A 20146-nucleotide genomic window follows, 5' to 3' on the forward strand; every position below is an offset into this window, starting at 1 on the left:
GGATAGTGAGAGCTACTGTTTAAAAAGTGCTATATGGTCACATCGTAGTCTTAAACTCTTCTAATTAAGGGACCTGTGCAGATTCGCCAGCTCATGACAATAAGCTGGCTCTACTGAGAACACACATCACTGTTGGGACATCACAGGCACCCCTCCAACACAGTGAAAGCCTTGGTTAGCTCATGCTAGTCCTGAGACTGCCTAAGGGCTGTCCTAAGACCTAAGCTTGGCTCCGGTTTAGCTACGGGGTCCACACTATGCTCAGGGTATCTCTGAGCTTGAAGTCTAGTCAATGATGTCAAAATAAAAACATTTTTAGGTATTTATCATCTAGGGGATTCTTTAATATTGTCCCCAGATAATAACATAATTAATGTAATAGAAACATGATTTTTCTCAAATAATGAGTGTACAAGAAAACTGAGCATATATTTGTACCTTTTCAATATTAAACCATACAAATCTGACTTTAGTATGTACATGAACACGACTGAGAAAATAATGTGAGGTATTGCCTTTTAAAGTCCCATCTGGAAGGTAATAAATATTAAGAATACCTAAGCGTAAGGAACGATCTAAGGAAAGGGGAGGCTGGTGGCTAAGGGGCTCGGAAGTGCCACCCTTAAACATTTATGTTTCTCAAAAGAACTGGTAACGTGTCGATGAAAATAGCTCACACTACGTAAGAGTGACCACAGAACGCACACATTCAAAACTGAAACCTAAACATTTGGTTTTAGCCACGAAATCCGTGAAAGTCAGAGATGACTGCGTACTTACAGTTGGCACTGGTCACCTTTGATCCCCTTGGTGGTGCAGAAACACTTCCCTGTGTGCAGGTGACAGATGTTGGCATGGCCGCCGCACGTGCAAGCTGTAAGTCAAAACGACACTCTTAATTCGTGTCACTACCATCTTATTCTATGAGGCTGCTTCCTCCTGCCACGTGCTATTCTAATTATAGGAAAGTAAAGTCAACTATGTGACTTTGTAAAACTTTGTAAAAAAATGTCTTCATCTACCATGTACCTGCACAGTTCCCTAAATCTCCTGTGTGTTTCTATTTGTGATCTGACACACTTCCAATCCCAGCTCGTGGGAGATATACGGTGCACACCTACAGCCCCAACACAAGGGAAACACATGGTGCACACCTCCAATCCCAGTGTGTGGGAGGGGAACACATGGTGCACACCTCCAATCCCAGTGTGTGGGAGGGAACACATGGTACACACCTCCAATCCCAGTGTGTGGGAAGGAACACATGGTGCACACCTCCAATCCCAGTGTGTGGGAGGGGAACACATGGTACACACCTCCAATCCCAGTGTGTGGGAGGGAAACACATGGTGCACACCTCCAATCCTAGTGTGTGGGAGGGGAACACATGGTACACACCTCCAATCCCAGTGTGTGGGAGGGGAACACATGGTGCACACCTCCAATCCCAGTGTGTGGGAGGGGAACACATGGTACACACCTCCAATCCTAGTGTGTGGGAGGGAAACACATGGTGCACACCTCCAATCCTAGTGTGTGGGAGGGGAACACATGGTACACACCTCCAATCCCAGTGTGTGGGAGGGGAACACATGGTGCACACCTCCAATCCCAGTGTGTGGGAGGGGAACACATGGTACACACCTCCAATCCTAGTGTGTGGGAGGGAAACACATGGTGCACACCTCCAATCCTAGTGTGTGGGAGGGGAACACATGGTGCACACCTCCAATCCCAGTGTGTGGGAGGGGAACACATGGTGCACACCTCCAATCCCAGTGTGTGGGAGGGGAACACATGGTGCACACCTTCAATCCTAGTGTGTGGGAGGGAACACATGGTGCACACCTCCAACCCCACATGTGGAGGAAAGGCAGGCAGGCTAACAGGCAAAGTTACCCTTAGCTACAAAAAGGGTGGACATGGCTTTGAAGATGACTGGATCAGAACACTCATAGGCAACATGTAAAGAGCAAGAGCCCTGGAGACAATGATGTAATTGTCAGACACACATCTACAGCCGCTGACTACATAACTTTACACAACCTACTGAAACTTTCCAGTTTGGTTTCAGCATCTATAAGTAGAGAATAACAGTACTTAGATCTAAGGACTCATGAGAATTAAATGAGATACTGTAACTTAAAACACTTAACATGCCAGGCAGGCGGCGGTGGTGAACCTCTCAGTTGAGGCCAACCTGTCCACAGAGCGAGTTCCAGGACAGCCGGGGCTACTGTCAACAAAGGCAGCACCGGCATCAGCACTGTAATGAGCACAGCGCTCAGGGACAGTGGTGCTACCACCCACTACCTAGTGCAGTGCTTGTCTCTGACCTCTGGGACCAAAGTCCCAGACACAGAGGAGTCACAGCAATAAGGGTCTCCAGGGACTGCTCTCCTGTCAGGAGGACGAAGAGGTAACTTGTTTTCCTAACTCTTATAGCACTTTTAGTTAGAACAAAAGAAGGGGCATTGCCACCATCCTTACAGAGATAAAAAGATGAGGAAACACAGAAAAACATGCCAAAGAGCAGATCACAAATCAACTGATCTGTAAAAAGATATAAACCACCAAAACCAAGTAGTGAAGAAACAAACAAACAAAAAACCCTCAATAGTTCCATAACAATGATTAATTTTAAAATGCCCACAAAGAAAGCTTACATAGAAATGCTGAGAAACTTTATCTAATATCAGACCTTCATAAATTCCTCACAAAATTTTGAAAAATAAAATAAAATAAAATAATCACAGTTTACTCTAGGAACCAATTTTACCTTGTAACCCAAATTAAAAGCTGCAGGGAAATGCAACTACTGAAAAGACAACTCATGAGCAAACAGGCAGAAAACTCAGCAAATTAGAAATGGAAGTCTGGGGACATGTGAACGGTCTCACGTGACCATGAAGGATTTGTATCAAGAGGGAAAATACACAAGGCTGGAGAGACGGCTCAGTGGTTAAGAGTGATTGTTCTTCCAGAGGTCCTGAGTTCTAATCCCAGCAACCACACGGTGGCTCACAACCATCTGTCATAGGATCTTATGACCTCTTCTGGTGTGTCTGCAGACAGCAACACTATACTCAATGCATAAAATAAATAAATAAATCTTTAAGAGAGACAACTTAACAGTCAAATTTCACTATTGTTACAGCACACTGGCCAATAAAATATTAATTCAATAAACTCAGATATACCATCAGAGAAAACCTGACATTCTTTCATAACTAATGACACCTGCCTTTAACTGCAATGCTTCTGAAACACATGAAGGCAGGTAGCTGTGAGTTTGAGGCTACTCTGGTCTACAGAGCAAGCCCCAAGCCAGACAGTCATGTAGTGAGACTCCTGCCCGAACAAACCTCCATGTACTTCATACCACAGCCTGACAGAGGCTTGAGGGTCATAAAAAAAGACACTGGGGGAAAGACTACAAAAGCAAGGAGGTATGAGACTTCTGTGAAACTGTCTTCTGATCGTGACACTGTACACGTGAAGTCACGGCAGCTGTGGTTGCACATACATGACCTGTACAGTAGCACGCCAGCCAAACTGCCAGCACAGACAGAGGAGGGGGTCACATGGTCCCAGCGCCAGCTGAGGAGCAAATGCACTTGGTGGCCACTAAGAATGACAGTGTCAGCATTTGGCGGGACACAGTCGGTGGGCTTAGAACGAGTGTCGGGACGATGGCAAACGCTGAAGGGGCTGGAGAAAAGAGACTCAATCAAAACACATTCCATGAGTGAAAGTCTAAAAATCAGAAATAGAAGGAATTTACTAAACAAACTGCACTGTAAAAAACTAAAGCCTACAGCACTTTAACAGCGAGAGACTTCACGTTTTCTTCTAATCAAGAAGTCATTGCTCCCTGTTCGCTTCATTTGTTTCCGTCCTGGGACTTGGAATCTAGACAACCAAAAAACAAAGTCAGTCAAACGGACAAGCAAGCTTAAAGCTGAGGCTGGCTATGGGTGCGTTATCTGCTCTATTCAAGGAAATAGTCTCATAAAATCTTGGGGGAAAAATCTGATAAGCAAAGATAAATGAGAAAGATCAGCGGACAGAAGTCTTGAACAGACTCTAGGGGCGGAACTAGTGGTGTGGTATTTACCTAGATACGTGAGGTCTGGAAGTTGATCCCTAGAGCCACAAAAACAAATAATAAACCTTATCTGACTTCAAGGTGGCTTGTGGGGCCCGATTAGCCCAGCCCGAAGGTCTGCTATATTTCTGTAACTAGCAATAGGAAATGAAAATATAAGAAATAACTCCCCTATGAAAGAGCATTCAAATGCTGGCGCAGTATCTACATGGTTAAAGTGCTTGCTACCAAGCATGACCTAAGTGTGATTCAAAAAACCCAAATTAAAAAACAAAAACAAGCACACACAGAGGAGCCACGGGTCCTGTTTGTTAAAGGCAAAGTCAGCCGGATTCACCGGAGAGAGCTAGCTAGACAGCCTAGCCTGTTTGTCTAGCTCTAGAATACTGAAAGCTGCTGTCTCAGGAAACAAGCTGGATGACTTGGGGTGAAGGGGCACTGCTGGGGGGATGCTCAGCTGAAACCCGCTGGATTTCACATTTATGCACACAAGCACAACATCCGCACAGAGAAAGAAAGAGCAGGAAAGACAGAGACACAGAGAAGGGGAAATTACGATTAATAAAACCCTTAAATAATTTCAGAAACGTATGAAACAGGGATCCTGAAAGCTGTAAAATGCTGTTGAAAGAAAACTAAAGACGGTACACATAGTCAAAGAAATATCAATTCCCAGCTGAGAAAACCAGTTACCCAGCTGACACACGAGGAGAGTTACTGCAATCCCCAAGAGAAACCTAGCTGGCTACTTTGTACAAATTGATAAATTGATTCTCAAACTCAATTATCATGACAAAGACCTTTACAAAGTGGATGGTCTTGAGGGATTAAACTTGGACAGTTCAGCCATCCGAACTTCAAACAGCACTGTAGAGCAACAACAGTAAATTCTGACAGCACTCTGGGGAGCGGGAAGGAGGATCTGAGTTAACACACTCAGGAGCCGATGTGGATAGACAGGCTGCAGGGCAGGCGATGGCTGGCTTGTGGATGGTGTGGGTTACACCAGCCACAGAAATCATTCCAATGACTAAGAAGATCACAAAACTAAAAGTTCAAGTAAATATGTTTTTTATCTTGTAGTAAGATATCTTAAAGATTCATCAGATTTGAACTCCATCATGTATGAGGAGTGTTAAGTTTTATTAATCAAGTAATATTACGTTGATATATCATGTCAAAGTACTTATTAGCAAGAGGACCTTGGAGCTGTTTTTCAGTTGCTTAATTGTTGCAAATGACATAGGCCCTCATATAGATATATTACTGGAAGATACATTGTATTTCTTTCTCTTTTCCTATTGGCCTAGAACTAGACTGGTTCAGTCCTTGTCTGTTTTGATTGACTCCCAGACAATCTGAAAGCATTAGTGTTTCCACTAGTCATCCAATCAAGTTCCAGCTTCCCTGCCTGGTCATTCATTCTGGTTAGTGTCTGCATTCTAATTACAAGCATAAATTGAATCTGAAAGAAGTTCTGACTTGCATTTACAGTTTTCTGACCTTTCCTGTGCTCACCAGTATGTTTTCCTTCAAATAATGTTGATTCAAATCCATGGATGAATTCTTTTAACTAGGCAATTTATCTTTTCATTGTTATTTATATTCTAAATATAAGTAAGATATATGATTTGCAAAAACATCTCCTGTAATTTATAGTTCTTTTATTTTATTGGTGGTGTCTCTTGTTTTGCATATTTCTTAAGATTGATGAGTATTCTACCCTTCGTTCCTTCCTTTCTTCCTTCCTCTCTCTTTTCCTGTGCTTGATGTCTTCATGAATTATCTTTCTACCATTGTGATAAAATATCATGACCAAAATCAACTTAAAGGAGAAAAACGCTTATTTTTGGCTTAAAGTTCAGAGCGGTAAGGTGAGAGCAAAAAGCATGTGTATGGGACAGGAAACTGGGTGTGCCAGCTAGGGTGTCAACTTGACACAAGATAGAGTCTTCTGAGAGGAGGGAAATGCCACAGAGAAAATGCACCCAAAGACCCCTTCTGTAGGGCATTTTCTTAATTAGTGATTGATGGGGGAGGGCCCAGAACATCACTGGTGGTGCCACCCCTGGGATGGCTTCCATAAGAAAGCAGACTGAGCAAGCATGAGGAGAGAGTCATTAAGCAGTACCTCTGCGGCCTCTGCATGGGCTCCTGCCTCCGGCTTCCTGCCCTGTGTGAGTTCCTGTCCTGACTTCCTTCAGTGAAGGATACATATGGAAGTGTAAGCCAATGAAATACTCAGTGCTGACCCTGAGGCACTGGGTGTAGTATTTTATCAAAGCACAGAGGCTTGCTTAAAGATGAAGCCTCGCCTGGGAAAGTTGAAAGTGAAAACTCTTGCGGAAATACTTTATTATAAAAAGCAGAAAGAAGAAATAGAAACTACTTAAACCTACTTAAGATGGGGTGTGCGGGCGTATTTGTATGACTTTGTGAATAAAGTTTATAAGTGAATCTCTTTTAATAAACACCAGATCACTGGGAAGATCCCAGTTTATTTTATGCCTATTCCTGGGAAGTATGTGCTAACTATTATATCTAGAGACTGTTTTCCCTCAGGCAATAAACAAAATGTTAAGTGCCTTATAACATTTTATAATATGGTCAAAACCAATCATTTTTACATCAGCCTGACTGAGATCTACAAAGATGTGACAAAAGTGTGTGTGTGTGTGTGTGTGTGTGTGTGTGTGTGTGTGTGTGTGTGTTGACAGAAATGGGTCCTTAGGATTACACCCTTATTTGACAGAACTTTTATCATTCCTTATCCTTTCTCATCGTCAGTCCCTCTCCTACTGTCCTGCTAGTTACCTTCCTCCTGGCTGCCTGGTGATTAGAAATCTCAGGGGCAGTGATGAAGAGCTCCCCCTGGTGGAGCAGGTGCAGAACTGGTGAGCTGAGCCGCTCAAGTATGACCCAGGCACAGATCCAAAGCTTTGAATTGGCCCTACCCAGCATCTACCCCATCTACGGTCTGCTGGAGTGTATGAAGAGCCCGGTCCTGCAGATCCAAACTGCAGAATCGTCACAACACAGGGCCACACAGGATATTCCAGAGGAGCCCCAGTGAGGTTCTAGTGTTGACAGTGTAGCAGAAGCCAGAGGCCTCGGAAAAGACCAATGACTCACTGCAGTGAACATCTGCAAGTAGAGAAGCGTGGACAAGGGTGGCTGCGGGACACACTACTGCGCACTACAGCTTCCACGAGACACACTATTGCACACTACAGCTTCCACGGGACACACTATTGCACACTACAGCTTCCACAAGATTTTTTTTAAGGAGGAGGCTGTAAGGGCGGAGGTATGAAAGGAAGGGGAGATGAGTGTGACTGGGGGGTTATGATGTGAAATTAACAAAGAATCAATAAAAAGTTAAATAAAGAATGATTTCATCAAGAAATAAAGTAAGACGGAGACTTATTGTTAGTGAACAAACACACCATCACATAGTTTAACGATAATCTGAACTATTTCAGACAAATACTAAGGCACATTCCAAGGAACACCAACATCAATGCATATTAATATTTTAAAACCTGGATTTTATTTATCCTTCCTGGTAAAACACTGTAATTGTTATTCTTGCAGATTTCCCTTAAAGAATTATCATCGTATAGTAACTTTAATAATTTCTGAAACCAAAAAGCATGCATTAATAGATCTTTTATGGGGTTCATCTTGCAAGAATTCCCCTGTGGTGGCACACTTCAGGGTGGAATAGCACAAATGCACCTCCAATGCAATTGTTTAAAATTTATATTTCACCGCAGTTTTTATATTATTCTGTGTTGTCAGCATCGGAGGCCACTGTTTTGTGCTGAATAAGCATCTGTGAAATCATCAGGCTGTGGCCTTTACTTTGGGAAATTTTATATGGCAATGACTTTATAGCGTGGATACACACTAGGGGGACATGACATAGTCACGTGGTATTTCTGTCTTCAAAAATATAAAGCTGCAGTGGTGCGTTATAAGCAAAACTAAACAATGAAGAAGAAGAAGAGAGGTAGAAAGGACATCCACACGAGCTGGATACACACAACACACTGTAACACAAAGTCCAAGCAGTCATGATGGGCAGCCATTTTCAGGTCCTGTCTGTCATGGACATATCACAACAGTCTCTGGGGGTCATGCTGATTTAACCTCCTTTGTTCTGCGCTGATGACACTCAATGAAACACCTTAGGCCTATTACTGATTAGATATCTAATGTGGTAAAAGTTCTACACACGGAAAAAGTGGAACAGACACACAATTCAAAATTCCGTCCTCCAGAATTCCAATAGGCTCCTCCAGGCTTGTGTTAGTCTCTCGAGCCTTGACCAACCTGCCCATGAGACGCCTGAAGCCTCGGCTCCATGCTTCTGGGAGTGAGCTATGTGTCACTGGGGAGGGAAGGCAGGTAAGGCGGCTGTGAATACTCATCAGAGTCCTCGCCGCTGCGGGATAGGAGCACACCTGTCTGCTGAACTGACCAAAAGACACGATTCTGCAGAGAGCTGGCTGTGGACACCTTGACTGGAAACCAGGGCGTGCTCAGGCACATCCCTTGCTGAGCTGCTTTCTTTCCTGTTGCCATAATTCTCCCATACAAATTGCCACTTTTCTCGACAATTTTGCTAAGCATCCCTTCCATGTTGCTGACGTTCCCTTCCATGTACAGAAATGAATCTATTTACTTGTTTGTATCCTCTTATGGGTCAAGGATGACTTTTAACAAACAAACAAAATAACTTTAGAAATATTCTTTATCTGTAAAATAGTTATACTAATTGTTTACATTATAAAATACAATTAAACAGACACCCAGGCTATGTTCTCAGCAATGTTCTTAGTATTTAAAAAAAAAAGACCAACAAATATGAAATAAATTTGAAGATAGGGCAGGAAGCTTGCTTATGGGAAATATGAAATACAGAGGCCACAGGACATGTATGATGTGACAAAGGGAAGATCTGAACGTTACTTATTTGGGATTATACCATAGAAATGCCTGGGATGTGTTTTTAAAGATCTTTGAAGTAGTTACTCCTTTCACAATTTTAGAGACACTGGAAATTACAGAAATAAAGGGGAAATCTTTTCTTGAATCACTTTCATAATAAAACTATCCTTTTCTACAAACGAAAGTATAAAGGGAGAGTTACAGTTGGAGAGATCATATGTAATTGTGGGTGGTAGATGGATCTCTGCATTAAATTAACCAAGACTGAATGAGGCTCTCCACCATATCAAATACTCAGCAGCAGCAACAGAAGAGGAAGGACCACAGAGACCCAACATTCTAAACCACAGAAGTAAATTATAAAAAGGGGACACTCAGCACAGGCAGGAGGAGAAAGAATCCAGTTCCTATGGAATATAAGGACTGAGGAGAAAGAATTACAGATCCACTGACATCAAGGCCAAAAAGGCCCAAGTATTTATACGTGACAATGTCACTGGACTCAGTTTGTAACTTAAACTTGTGCAGAAATGTTCAAACTGCTCAACGAGAAGCTGACAAACAAGAATCAAGCTATCAAATAAAGTAATCTGGACTGTTCGCTGTACAATTGAATATTCTGTACCTTTGTCAAAGCCTAAAAAAGATATTTTTTAAATCTATAAAAATAAGCAATAAAATCCATAAATTTATTCATAGCTAATAAAACTCAAGCACTTTTAAACCCATGTCTAATGTCATATATGAAAAGGCCTTTGAGAGAAAAGGTTTCTTATATGGTACATCCAGAGAAGGTTTAATTCTTACAGTGTTTACAGAAAACCTAATTGCTGGTGGTTCCTGAGTTCCTGGTATATAATTAGCTTTCCACCATCATTAATTATCCCAAGCATGACATGAGTACTTCGAAGACATACATCTAATTTGGCATTTAACTTGGTTTAGAAGCCAACCCACTGAGTATACTGTAATAAATTTATTACATAATTTACTCATTAAGTATTTTGTAATAAATTTATCCAAGAAGAAGATGATCTAGAAGAAGAAAAGGTATTAGTCATTCAAGACTGGAAAAGCATTTTCTTTCTGGACTTATATTTTACAAATAAGTATGAAAATTCCTGACAACTATTTTATGGTTAATGACATACATATCTGTTGTGTATGAAGAATGGATTATAATGGAACACGTAGCAGTGAGTACCGAAAACTGAAGCACAGATTAACACTGCCTCAAGTGATCAGGGGACCGATAAATTAACTCCGGAATGGGACTTTCCCAGATCATTCAATCAGAATAAATCTCTTTGTCCTTTACTCCATACCTTGATTTATTCACAGCACAATGACAGTGCGCCACAATGTTTGTAAATTTAAGTTACAACACACATTTGGCAGTTAATAAGCATTCAATCACTATTGATGATTTAAAGATAATTCTTCTTTGTAAGGCACTGTAGTTTGTGGGTGTGCTGAGCTGTTCTACTCGAAGAGAAGGTCATTATTTTCTTCTACTGCAATGTATAAGTCAATTTGGAGAGCATATTTAAAATGTATACCAAAAAATATATCAGTTTGAATAAATTAACTATAACTTCAGAGTCCCCACAATGTGTCACTGTTCCATTAAGGAGCATAAATTTAAAAGCACTTCCCCTTGGAGAAGTTCAGCCAAGAGTGAGCCCAGATTTTAATTCTGTGTCTCCAGTGCCTTCTCCACCTACTTCCTATCTATCTGTTGTGTGAGTCTGGATTTGTGCCTACCCAAATGCTGCCTTGTCTGTCCCTGCCTCTGTGTCTGGTTTCCTACACGAGGCTTTGCATGGGGCTTTTCGAACAGTACAGAAGGCATGACATGAGGAAAGACTGAGGGACACTTACACAAATATTTAATGGGGTTTTACAAGGGACAAGGTCACTAACTGCAACTGACCTCAACTACCCCAGAGAACAATGCGTGGGGGGTATTGCTGGTATGAGGATGCTTTCCACCCACCTGCTGCCTCCGAGATCACTGTCACAGCACGCACTCACCGTGACGGTACACACAGAGTATTTATGTGAGCGTGCGTTCTATGACAGCACACACAGAGTATGAGAAGGTGTTACCTTAAGATGGTAGTTAAGTCCCCTGGCACAGTGGCTCATGCCTTTAATCCTGCTCAGGAGGCAGAGATAACTTTGAAGACAACATGATCTACACAGAGAGTTACTGGCCAGGGCACCATAATGAAACCCTGTCTCAAAGAATGAAAGAAAACAACAAATTTATAGCTATTCATTCGCTTCTGTTATGAATTAACTGCATGAGAAATCCAAGGCAAATGATGTTGCTTGTACATTCTTTTCTCTTTCTTTAAGACATTTATTTATTTATTTATTTATTTATTTATTATAAATACACTGTAGCTGTCTTCAGACACACCAGAAGAGGGCATCAGATCCCATTACAGATGGTTGTGAGCCACCATGTGGTTGCTGCAAACTGAACTCAGGACCTCTGGAATAACAGTCAGTGCTCTTAACCGCAGAGCCATCTCTCCAGCCTAGTACATTTTTTTCTTAAAGGTGGGTTAAACAACAGACTGAGTTAACGGTAGGACAACAGTCTTAATGGCCTCAAGGCAAATTGTTACCTCTAATTTAAGGTCAAGCAAAATCTCCAGTCTCTTTGTATGTAGCAGATATTTTCATACTAATAAATCACCAGTTTTAATAGAAAAATCTCAATCATACAATTTTGGGTGATTTGCAGGGGATTGGGCCCCATGACCTGGTCATGCTAAGCAAAAGCTGTACCTTCCACCAAAAGTTCCATCCCTCTTTGCTTCTTTTTTTTTTTTTTTTTTTTTTATTTTGTTTTGTTTTTGAGAAAGTGTCTCACTTCCAAACTCACAGTAGCCTTGAACATCATAGTATGTACATGGAGAGAAATTTTAACCCAGCAACAGGGATCTTCTAACAAAGGCTCACATCCAAAGACCTTCTAGGTGTATGTGATCTGGCTGGAATACAGACACATTCTTAGCATCTGCCTTTAATCTCTAAGACTAACCGTAAAGTTAGTTTGTAGAAGGAGGCAGGCATGTTTCAAGATGACATTTATTGAGGGGCAGGCTAGACAGAATAGTCAGAGATGGGACAGGAGAACAGCACAGGAAAGAGAGGACAGAAGAGAGCTGAGGGGGAGGAGAGACAGTTTTACAGAGACAGGTTGGAGATGAAGACAGAACGAGCCAGAGAATGAGAAGGAGCCAGAAGATTAGGACACATTGCCAAAATTAGTTTGAGGCCAAACAGAGCAATTCAGCCAGAAACCAAAAGAAGACAGTTTGAATCAGTTTGGAGAGGAGCTTGGGCCAAAGCATCTGAGTTGAACCAGCCAGCCAGAGTTCAGAAAGAGGTGGAAGGATGAGATTATTCGGCAGTGAGCCTCCAGGAGGACAGTTAGATCTGGCAAGTAAGTTACATCTGCAGTATGTAGCCTTGAACACACGATTCTCCTATGTTAGCACCACCAAGTGTTGGGGTCACACTTGTGTGCAGCCATGCCCGCCTGTGCTTTAAGCTGCTCACTTCCAGTGCTGCCGATCACAGTGCCGCTGTATCAGCTGACACGGAGGGTTAGTACTCAGAAGAAACACACGCTGTTTCATCTATAAACAATCTCACAGAAGGCGCCAGACAGACAGACTCCGGCCAATCTCCAGAGGGGTGGTGCCTGCTTCCTACCTCTGGGCAATCTCTCCAGGTGCCACTCTTCTGGAGGACCAAAGCTCAGTTCCCAGACGATGACAAGAAATGTGTGCTTTCTGGCTTTTTAAATTTTAATTTTAGTCACTGACACATAATTTACCAATGTGACATGCCATATAGTTAGGTAATGAATGTGGCCATAAAAATAAAATCAGTTATTTTTATACATCATAAGACAATATAAAGTCACAGACAGCAAGACATCATCTTGCCACCTTTTAGGACCTAAAAGAAAGTCAAGGATTATTTAAAGTTTCATAAAAGTCTGCAACAAGGAAGACAATAGGCATTAATCCTTCATCCCACTTACTTTTCTATTTACTGTGTATTATCTTGCCAGATGTGACATGTCAGCAACAGAAATTAATACAGAATAATTAAACTAAGTTTTAAGTCTAACAGCAGAACACCATACCCAAAGGGCAACATATTTCTCAAAGCACCCTGCATGCTGAAAATACAAAATCCTCCATAGCAATTTAAATTATTTTGTACTGATTATAAAGAGTAAAATGTTCCTTTTTTTTAATTTTGGCAAAAGTTTATATAATCAGTTATGTGCATCTGGAGATACATTGTGATCAATGACACCAAAGGTGCCACCAAGAGGGGCTGTGGAGGCGGCCCAGTGGGTAAGAGCACTGGCTGCCCTTCCAAAGGTTGCTGGTTCAGTTCCACAGCATACAACCACATAGCAGCTAGCAACTATCTGTAACTCCAGTACCAAGGGTCTAATATCCTCTCCTGGCAACCAGGGGCACTGCAAACATGTGGTACAAAAACATACACACAGGCAAAATATAAGGTAAAAACAAATAACTTTAAATTACAAAAAAGAGACCCTACACTAAGTAGAATTCATCAAAATGAACAAAATATGAGAGAAATTTTTCAAAAAATTTAAGTATCATTTAAGAAATTAGAAATGTTTGTACTTTATCTTTTAAAGGTTTAGTATTTTAATGTATACATCTGTTTGTGTGTGTGCATATGTGTGTGCATGCGTGTGTGTGTGTGTACAGGTATGCCTAGAGGCCAAAGATGGCATCAGATCCCAGTAGGCAGAGTTAGAGGCTACGAGCCCACCTGACACAGGTACCAGGAAATGGACCCCTGAAAAAAGAGAGAATGCTCAAATGCTCCTAACCCCTGAGCCATCTTTTTTTACCCTCCAAATTTTAATATTTTAGAGGACACTGTGATTTTTTGAAAGACAATCTACAATGTGGAAGCAAATATTTGATAATTGCAGTATTATAGGGACTATTATTCTGAATATATACAATTCGGGGAGATGGTGCAACAATAAAACAAGGCCAATGTTAAAAACGGGCCAAAGCTCTGGGGATAATTTCTCCAGACACCATGGCAGTAGCTCAGAGAAATGGCACAGGGAGTAAAAGAGGTGTCAACGAGCCCACCTGTACAGCAGTGTTCAAAATATCCAAAAGGCAGATACAGTTCAAGCCTCTCTCAAGGGCACACCAGACAGATACAATGTAGGTTCAACTGAGCAGCAGGACACTGCTCACCCTAAAGAGCAGAGACATCCTAACACAGTGTAACTCAGAGAACCTGGAAGATACTGGCTAGTCAGCAAAGAACCCAAACTGTGATTCTCTCATAGGGGTGCTGACCCGCTGATGGCCAAAAGTTGGATGATGGAGAGAGAGACGGACAATGGCAGCCAGAGGACAGAGGACCAGTTCACAAGAGGAAACAAAATCTTCAGATCTACCTAAAACATATGCTCAAAATCGAATGATTTTACACCAGCTCTCACAACACCACCCTGGTCTCAGCTTCTGCCGTCTCTCACCCATATGATGACAATAACCTTCCCACTCAACTGTGAACCTCAACTATTTACACTGCAAAGCTCAGGAGTGTCTGGTTCCTGTACCCAGAGCACACTCTCGCCGTTTCTCTCAAGGCCCCACTATCTTCTTGTGCTCTGTGCTCTCCACACTACAGCCTCCTCATTAGTTCCTCTGGGGTTTGTTTTTGCTTGTTTTGTTTCCCTCATAGGTGCTGTGTCCAAAACTGAGGTGGGGGAAGTGACGGACAGCTGCTCTGCTGTGAACACAGTGAGGTGTGCTCACAAAGCAATAGTGACATGACGTGTTTGGGCAGAAACCAAACACTTTTTTATCAGATGGAAGACGCACTCCACAAAGCAGAATTCATTCCTGGTCCCGAATTGGGCCAAGAACCATCAGCAGTGTGAGTCATATGCTCTAGGAGAGAATTCTCTGCTAAATGCATGCAGAATTAAAGTGCGCCCCACACAGGTCTGTTCTATTAGAGCAGCACATTGGCATAGCTCTCAACCATCAGCAGAAACCTCCATGGCTGGCCAGTGCGTGGCACCCAGCAAACACTCACAGTGGTCAAACTGCAGAGTGTAAGAGACTGTGTACTGTTCCTCCCTGACTGGGACATCTACAGTCTACATCTCTGCACGAGGTTCAGGTATCACCACAGAGGGTCAGAACAATCATAAAAGCCAGTGGCTGGTAACAGGGAGGCTCTCAAACAAATTCTCCACACATAGCAGGAAGGCTACACACATAAACTCTCAAGCTGCAAGCGCAGGACCAGTGTAGGATCAAGACAGTTGAGAGTCCAGTGTGGACGGGGTAAGGGCCCCGGACCCTTGTAACTGACGGCTGAGGGAGGGACACTCAGTCCACTTCAGTGCGGCCACTGATAAGTCGCCCAAGATCCACTGGATGGTGCTACCGCCACACACGTACACAGTACTGGGTGGACTCGGTGGGTTTAAAGAGGAGAACCAGAGGTCAGGAAAGAAAAGTCATGGACTACAGCGGCAATGAGAGTGAAAATAGGAAAAGACATGAGAAACCAAGCTAACTGAAAGAAGCCAGTCAGAACAAGCTTTATTGTTGATTTTTTTAAAGTAGCAAAACTGTTATTTCAGACTAAACTCTTTCCCTTAAATGCCAGGAAGCCAGAAAGCCACCCTGTCCACACAGAAGTCACAGCTGCCTTTATGTCTCTTTCTACATCTGTCAGCTATTTATTCCAAAAGCCAATGATCTATCAGAAAAAAACATGTGCAGTGATCACTTTATCAATGGGATTGTATACACTTCACTACATTTCTTGTAATAAGTATGCATTCAATTTTAAGTAGAAAGGTAATATTTTAAAATAAGCATCTCATAACTCATGGTTTTCAATCAATAAATACTACCTTCAAAAATACTGAAGCTGGATCGAACAAATAATTCTAGATCTATTTTCCAGGAGAGTTAACTCATTTCTCATTTTTGTTTCAATTAGCACATACACACTAAAGTAAATAAAAGCGTTTACCTGTGCACTGCCCGCCATTGGTTGGGTCTCCATAGTAACCCGGCATACAGTCCTGACAGTGCCTCCCAGTGGTGAGATTCTTACACTGCTCACAGACATTGCTGTTGATGCACGTGCTGTGTCCGTTACACTGGCAAGCTAAAGGAGACAGTAAACAGCGTCACAAAGAACCCAGTGACAGTAGAAGTGTGCGAAGCTTACTTGAGACTGGAGTCACTTTTACAGTCGGACTCTAGGGAGGGGCAAAGAGCAGGGATAGAGACTGTGTGCACAGCAGGGCGGGTAGGACCCCAGAGCCCTTCCCAAACAGCCTCTTCTTGTCCCTCACACCCCTTTTCTCCTCTCTTCCCCCATGGTAAGAACATAGCATGTTTATATTTTATGGCCAAACTATTTTGAATTTTGTTGTCTGGCCCTCAGTGCCCTGACCTCTCCCTTTGCAGGACCACAGCTCTTGTCCTCTGGCTTCTGGTCCTCCCTGTTCTCCACCCTGGTTTCTTAACTAGTTGGTTCTTCTTTTTAGTCTTCCTGACCCTCAACCCATGGTCTCTGTCCCTCTCCTCTCTGTGGCAGTTTCATATTTGCTAATACGAATTTGCTCACTAAACATTTTGTTGTATTTAAAAACTGTATCACAGTTTTGCTTTCAAATGTCTTAAGATTCACAAACATGCCTTTCCAAAGGTTAGCACCAGCAAGCTGAGCTCATCAGATCTCTCTCATCATCAGTTGTCAATGAGAACTTGTTCTTTTGTAATAAAAACACTATGTTGGTAGAATTTCTATGAGCATGTTTAAATGGTTAAGGGGAAGTTTTGTGGAGATATGGCATACCCATAATTAATTTACCCATAAATAATTCATCCATAATTAACCCACTACACATAAATAATTGCTGGAAGAACCAAATAAGAAACTTTGTGAAGTTTCAAACCACATGAGAACAATGATCTAAGTCTAAGCGCCTGCTACTGAGTACGAGGGATGCGTTCAGCTCTCACACCTAAGGTGTCCTTCAGGTTGTGACTGAAACAGCAGAGCAAGGGATGTCCCCACAAGAGCAGCAATGTGAGTGTGGTGACAGGTACACAAACAGAAAGCACAGGAATGACCAACAACACCTCACGAAATCAAAAGACCACGGCAGGACAAAAGCCAACTGATCTTTCCTGTCTGAACAAGAAAAATCCAAGGGCAGCCAAGAAGCCTGTATCCTGGTGTGTACGTGGATGTCATAAAGAGGACACACCATGCAGACAGGATAGGATTCAGAATGACTACAGGGGGACTCCTGCACAGGGAGCAAGGGAGTGTGCAAGCAACTGGTATGCTTACAACTGACATACTCTGAATGACAAAGGACAAGGCCTAGGGTAAAGGGCCATCAAACACAGGAAGGGAGGCTGTGCTCCTGGGGCTACGCTTTAGTCAGCACTGGTACCGGACTGCATCGATAGGTTGCATGACCTGACTCTGAATAATTCTTCCAAGATGCACTGGTACCGGACTGCATCGATAGGTTGCATGACCTGACTCTGAATAATTCTTCCAAGATGCATGCAGTTTAAATGTTCTGATGTCAACGTAACTATAGAACAAAAATAAAACCGAAGACAATTCATCTATTTTATTTTGCCTACGTTTTCAATCTACCCCAGATGGCTCCTTATTCATGGAAACACAAACAAGAAAAAAAAATCAAAATAAAATATATTGACAAATTTATCATTTGATATGCAAATAAAGCACATAGTTCTGAAAATATGGGCTCTCTATAAACAGATGTGTGGCATTTAAAAAAATCTTTGTGACATTACTAGTAAATTTCCAACATGTTTTCACAGAAATTCAAAGCAAAAAAAAAAAAATTAGCTACAACCGTTTTCAATATACAGCTTATCCTAAATGAAAGGGGGATTGTCAGGGACTAAAACCGAGGCAGACTGAGCTGGAAGGAAAGCTGTGCTCTATGTAGTACAGACAAGCAAGCATCAGTACCCATGGCTTCCAAACTCTAGCAAAGCCAGCAAAGGTAACTGCTGCCACTTTGGGAGGGAAACTGAGTCACGAAAATAAACTGACATTATCCTCTGCATCCATACGGAGAAACAAATTACAAAAGCACACTGTGAGACTGAAGAGACAGCAAAAAATCACGCATGTTACTAAAGTCTAGGCATGAAAGGAAAAGGCTGCATAAAAATTTAAACTCTCTTCCTCACACCATGTGCTGGACTGAAGCCTGCGTTACCACACGATGGAATAACTCTAAAAGCAAACACACACGTCAAGCATCCTGTGCCAAGATCCTCAGACCTCACGCAGGCGGCTCGGAATGATGCCATGAAATGCATCTACAACTCCAATCATGCAGAGGACACCACAGAACTGAGATGAGAAAACATTTTCTTTCCAGAAAAGGACCACAGTCAAAGTCACATTTAACCCCTCTGATACACTCACTGGGTCTTCAGCCCCAAGGACATTTCCCTTTTGTAAGTTTCCCTTGGCCACGTTTCTAAAATTGCTGTTTGCTTTCAAACTGTACTTTAAAATTTAGATTTACAGAATTTTAGATTTACAGAGCTGCAAAAACACTACAAAATAATTATATGCCAAATGTTAGTATCTTACTGCAAATTTTAGCAAAATTAAGAAATTAACATTGGTTAACTAATCGTATAACACTATTACCTAAGTTAGACCTTAGCTGAACTTCACAACTTTGCTACAAATGTCTTTTTCTGTTTCTCTATCACATCATACTGGTTTTATTAGTGTATATTAATTATATATAAGATTCATTACACATTTCATAGATAAATACGATTCTTTAATCCTATCACCCTCAGTGTCATAGCTCCCCCTCACATTGCTCTCTCCCTCTCCCCAGATAGTCCATATGTGCATGTGGGGGGAGGGGGGAAGATCGAGGGAGAGGGCAGGGAGAGGGAGGGAAGAGAGTGGAAAGAGGAGGGGGAAGGACAGGGGCATGGAGAGGGAGAGGGAGGGGAAGAGGGAGTACATGATTTTGTTGCCTGAGTATAACACATTGAGAAGTTTTTCAGTTTAGCTTCCTCCTCCCCTCCTCCTTTTTCAGTATTGAAAAATGCTCTAAGTTTATCTTGTGCCCTCCCTGCCCCAACTATAAAATCAGTCATTATGAAGAAAGACTTTGATCTTCCACTGGAGAATGAGGTTTAGAGGTGCATGTACTAGGCAGGTTCATAAGGTTTTAGAGTTGTATGTACTAGGCATGTTCATGAGGTTTAGAGGTGTATGTACTAGGCATGTTCATGAGGTTTAGAGGTGTATGTGCTAGGCATGTTCATTGCTCTGGGATGTCATGAAGTTTGTGCCCTCTCATCAGACAGGGTTAGGAAATATGTGAATTAGGAAACATATGTGGATTTTGACAAATGTATACAGTTCTATACTAACCCAAGTATACATCTATGTTTACAGTTGCTTCAATGTACAGATTATATATGAATGTATGTTTATGTTTACTTTATACATAGGTTAGGTATGGATGTATGTTTGTGTTTACTTTAAGTGTAGATAATGTATGGATGTATGTTTATGTTTACTTTATGTATAGGTAAGAGTATGGGTGTATGTTTTGAAGCTTGAGTCCATACTCATTGTAGTCTTCATCTCTTTATCAACTTCTCTTAAAGTGAGAATTCTAACTCCTAGTAAACACAATTACTTGTGTGTTTTCTGAAACACAGTACACACAAAGTATTGTTAGAATTATAAAATAATTTTTGTCAGGAACAAATGTAACACATCAGGATACCATAGGTTTATGTATAGGTTTTCTATAGCCAAGAACTATACAGTAAGAACAATTATCCAAGGTTATAAAGTCAAAGTCTGTATGTGTGTGTGTGTGTTTGTACGTGTGTGAAGGAGACAGACAGACAGAGACAGAGATGGGGATTGTGGGTCAGAAGGATAAAAGTTGGAAATACAAGAGGTTGATGT

At 41.8% G+C, this 20146-nt stretch overlaps 1 protein-coding gene across 1 annotated transcript in view; it reads right to left on the minus strand.

Moving 5' to 3' along the window:
* ATRNL1 (attractin like 1) overlaps nt 1-20146 on the minus strand; it is a 494725-nt gene that overhangs the window by 378656 nt on the left and 95923 nt on the right. Inside the window, exons 19-20 of the mRNA XM_080912593.1 lie at nt 16157-16294; nt 781-874 (exon numbers count right to left, since the gene is read on the minus strand). Coding sequence (XP_080768719.1) covers nt 781-874; nt 16157-16294 — 232 coding nt within the window. The remainder of the gene's footprint in view (nt 1-780; nt 875-16156; nt 16295-20146) is intronic.

Source organism: Micromys minutus (genome assembly GCF_963924665.1).
Source record: "Micromys minutus genome assembly, chromosome: 2".
NCBI classification, from domain to species: domain Eukaryota; kingdom Metazoa; phylum Chordata; class Mammalia; order Rodentia; family Muridae; genus Micromys; species Micromys minutus.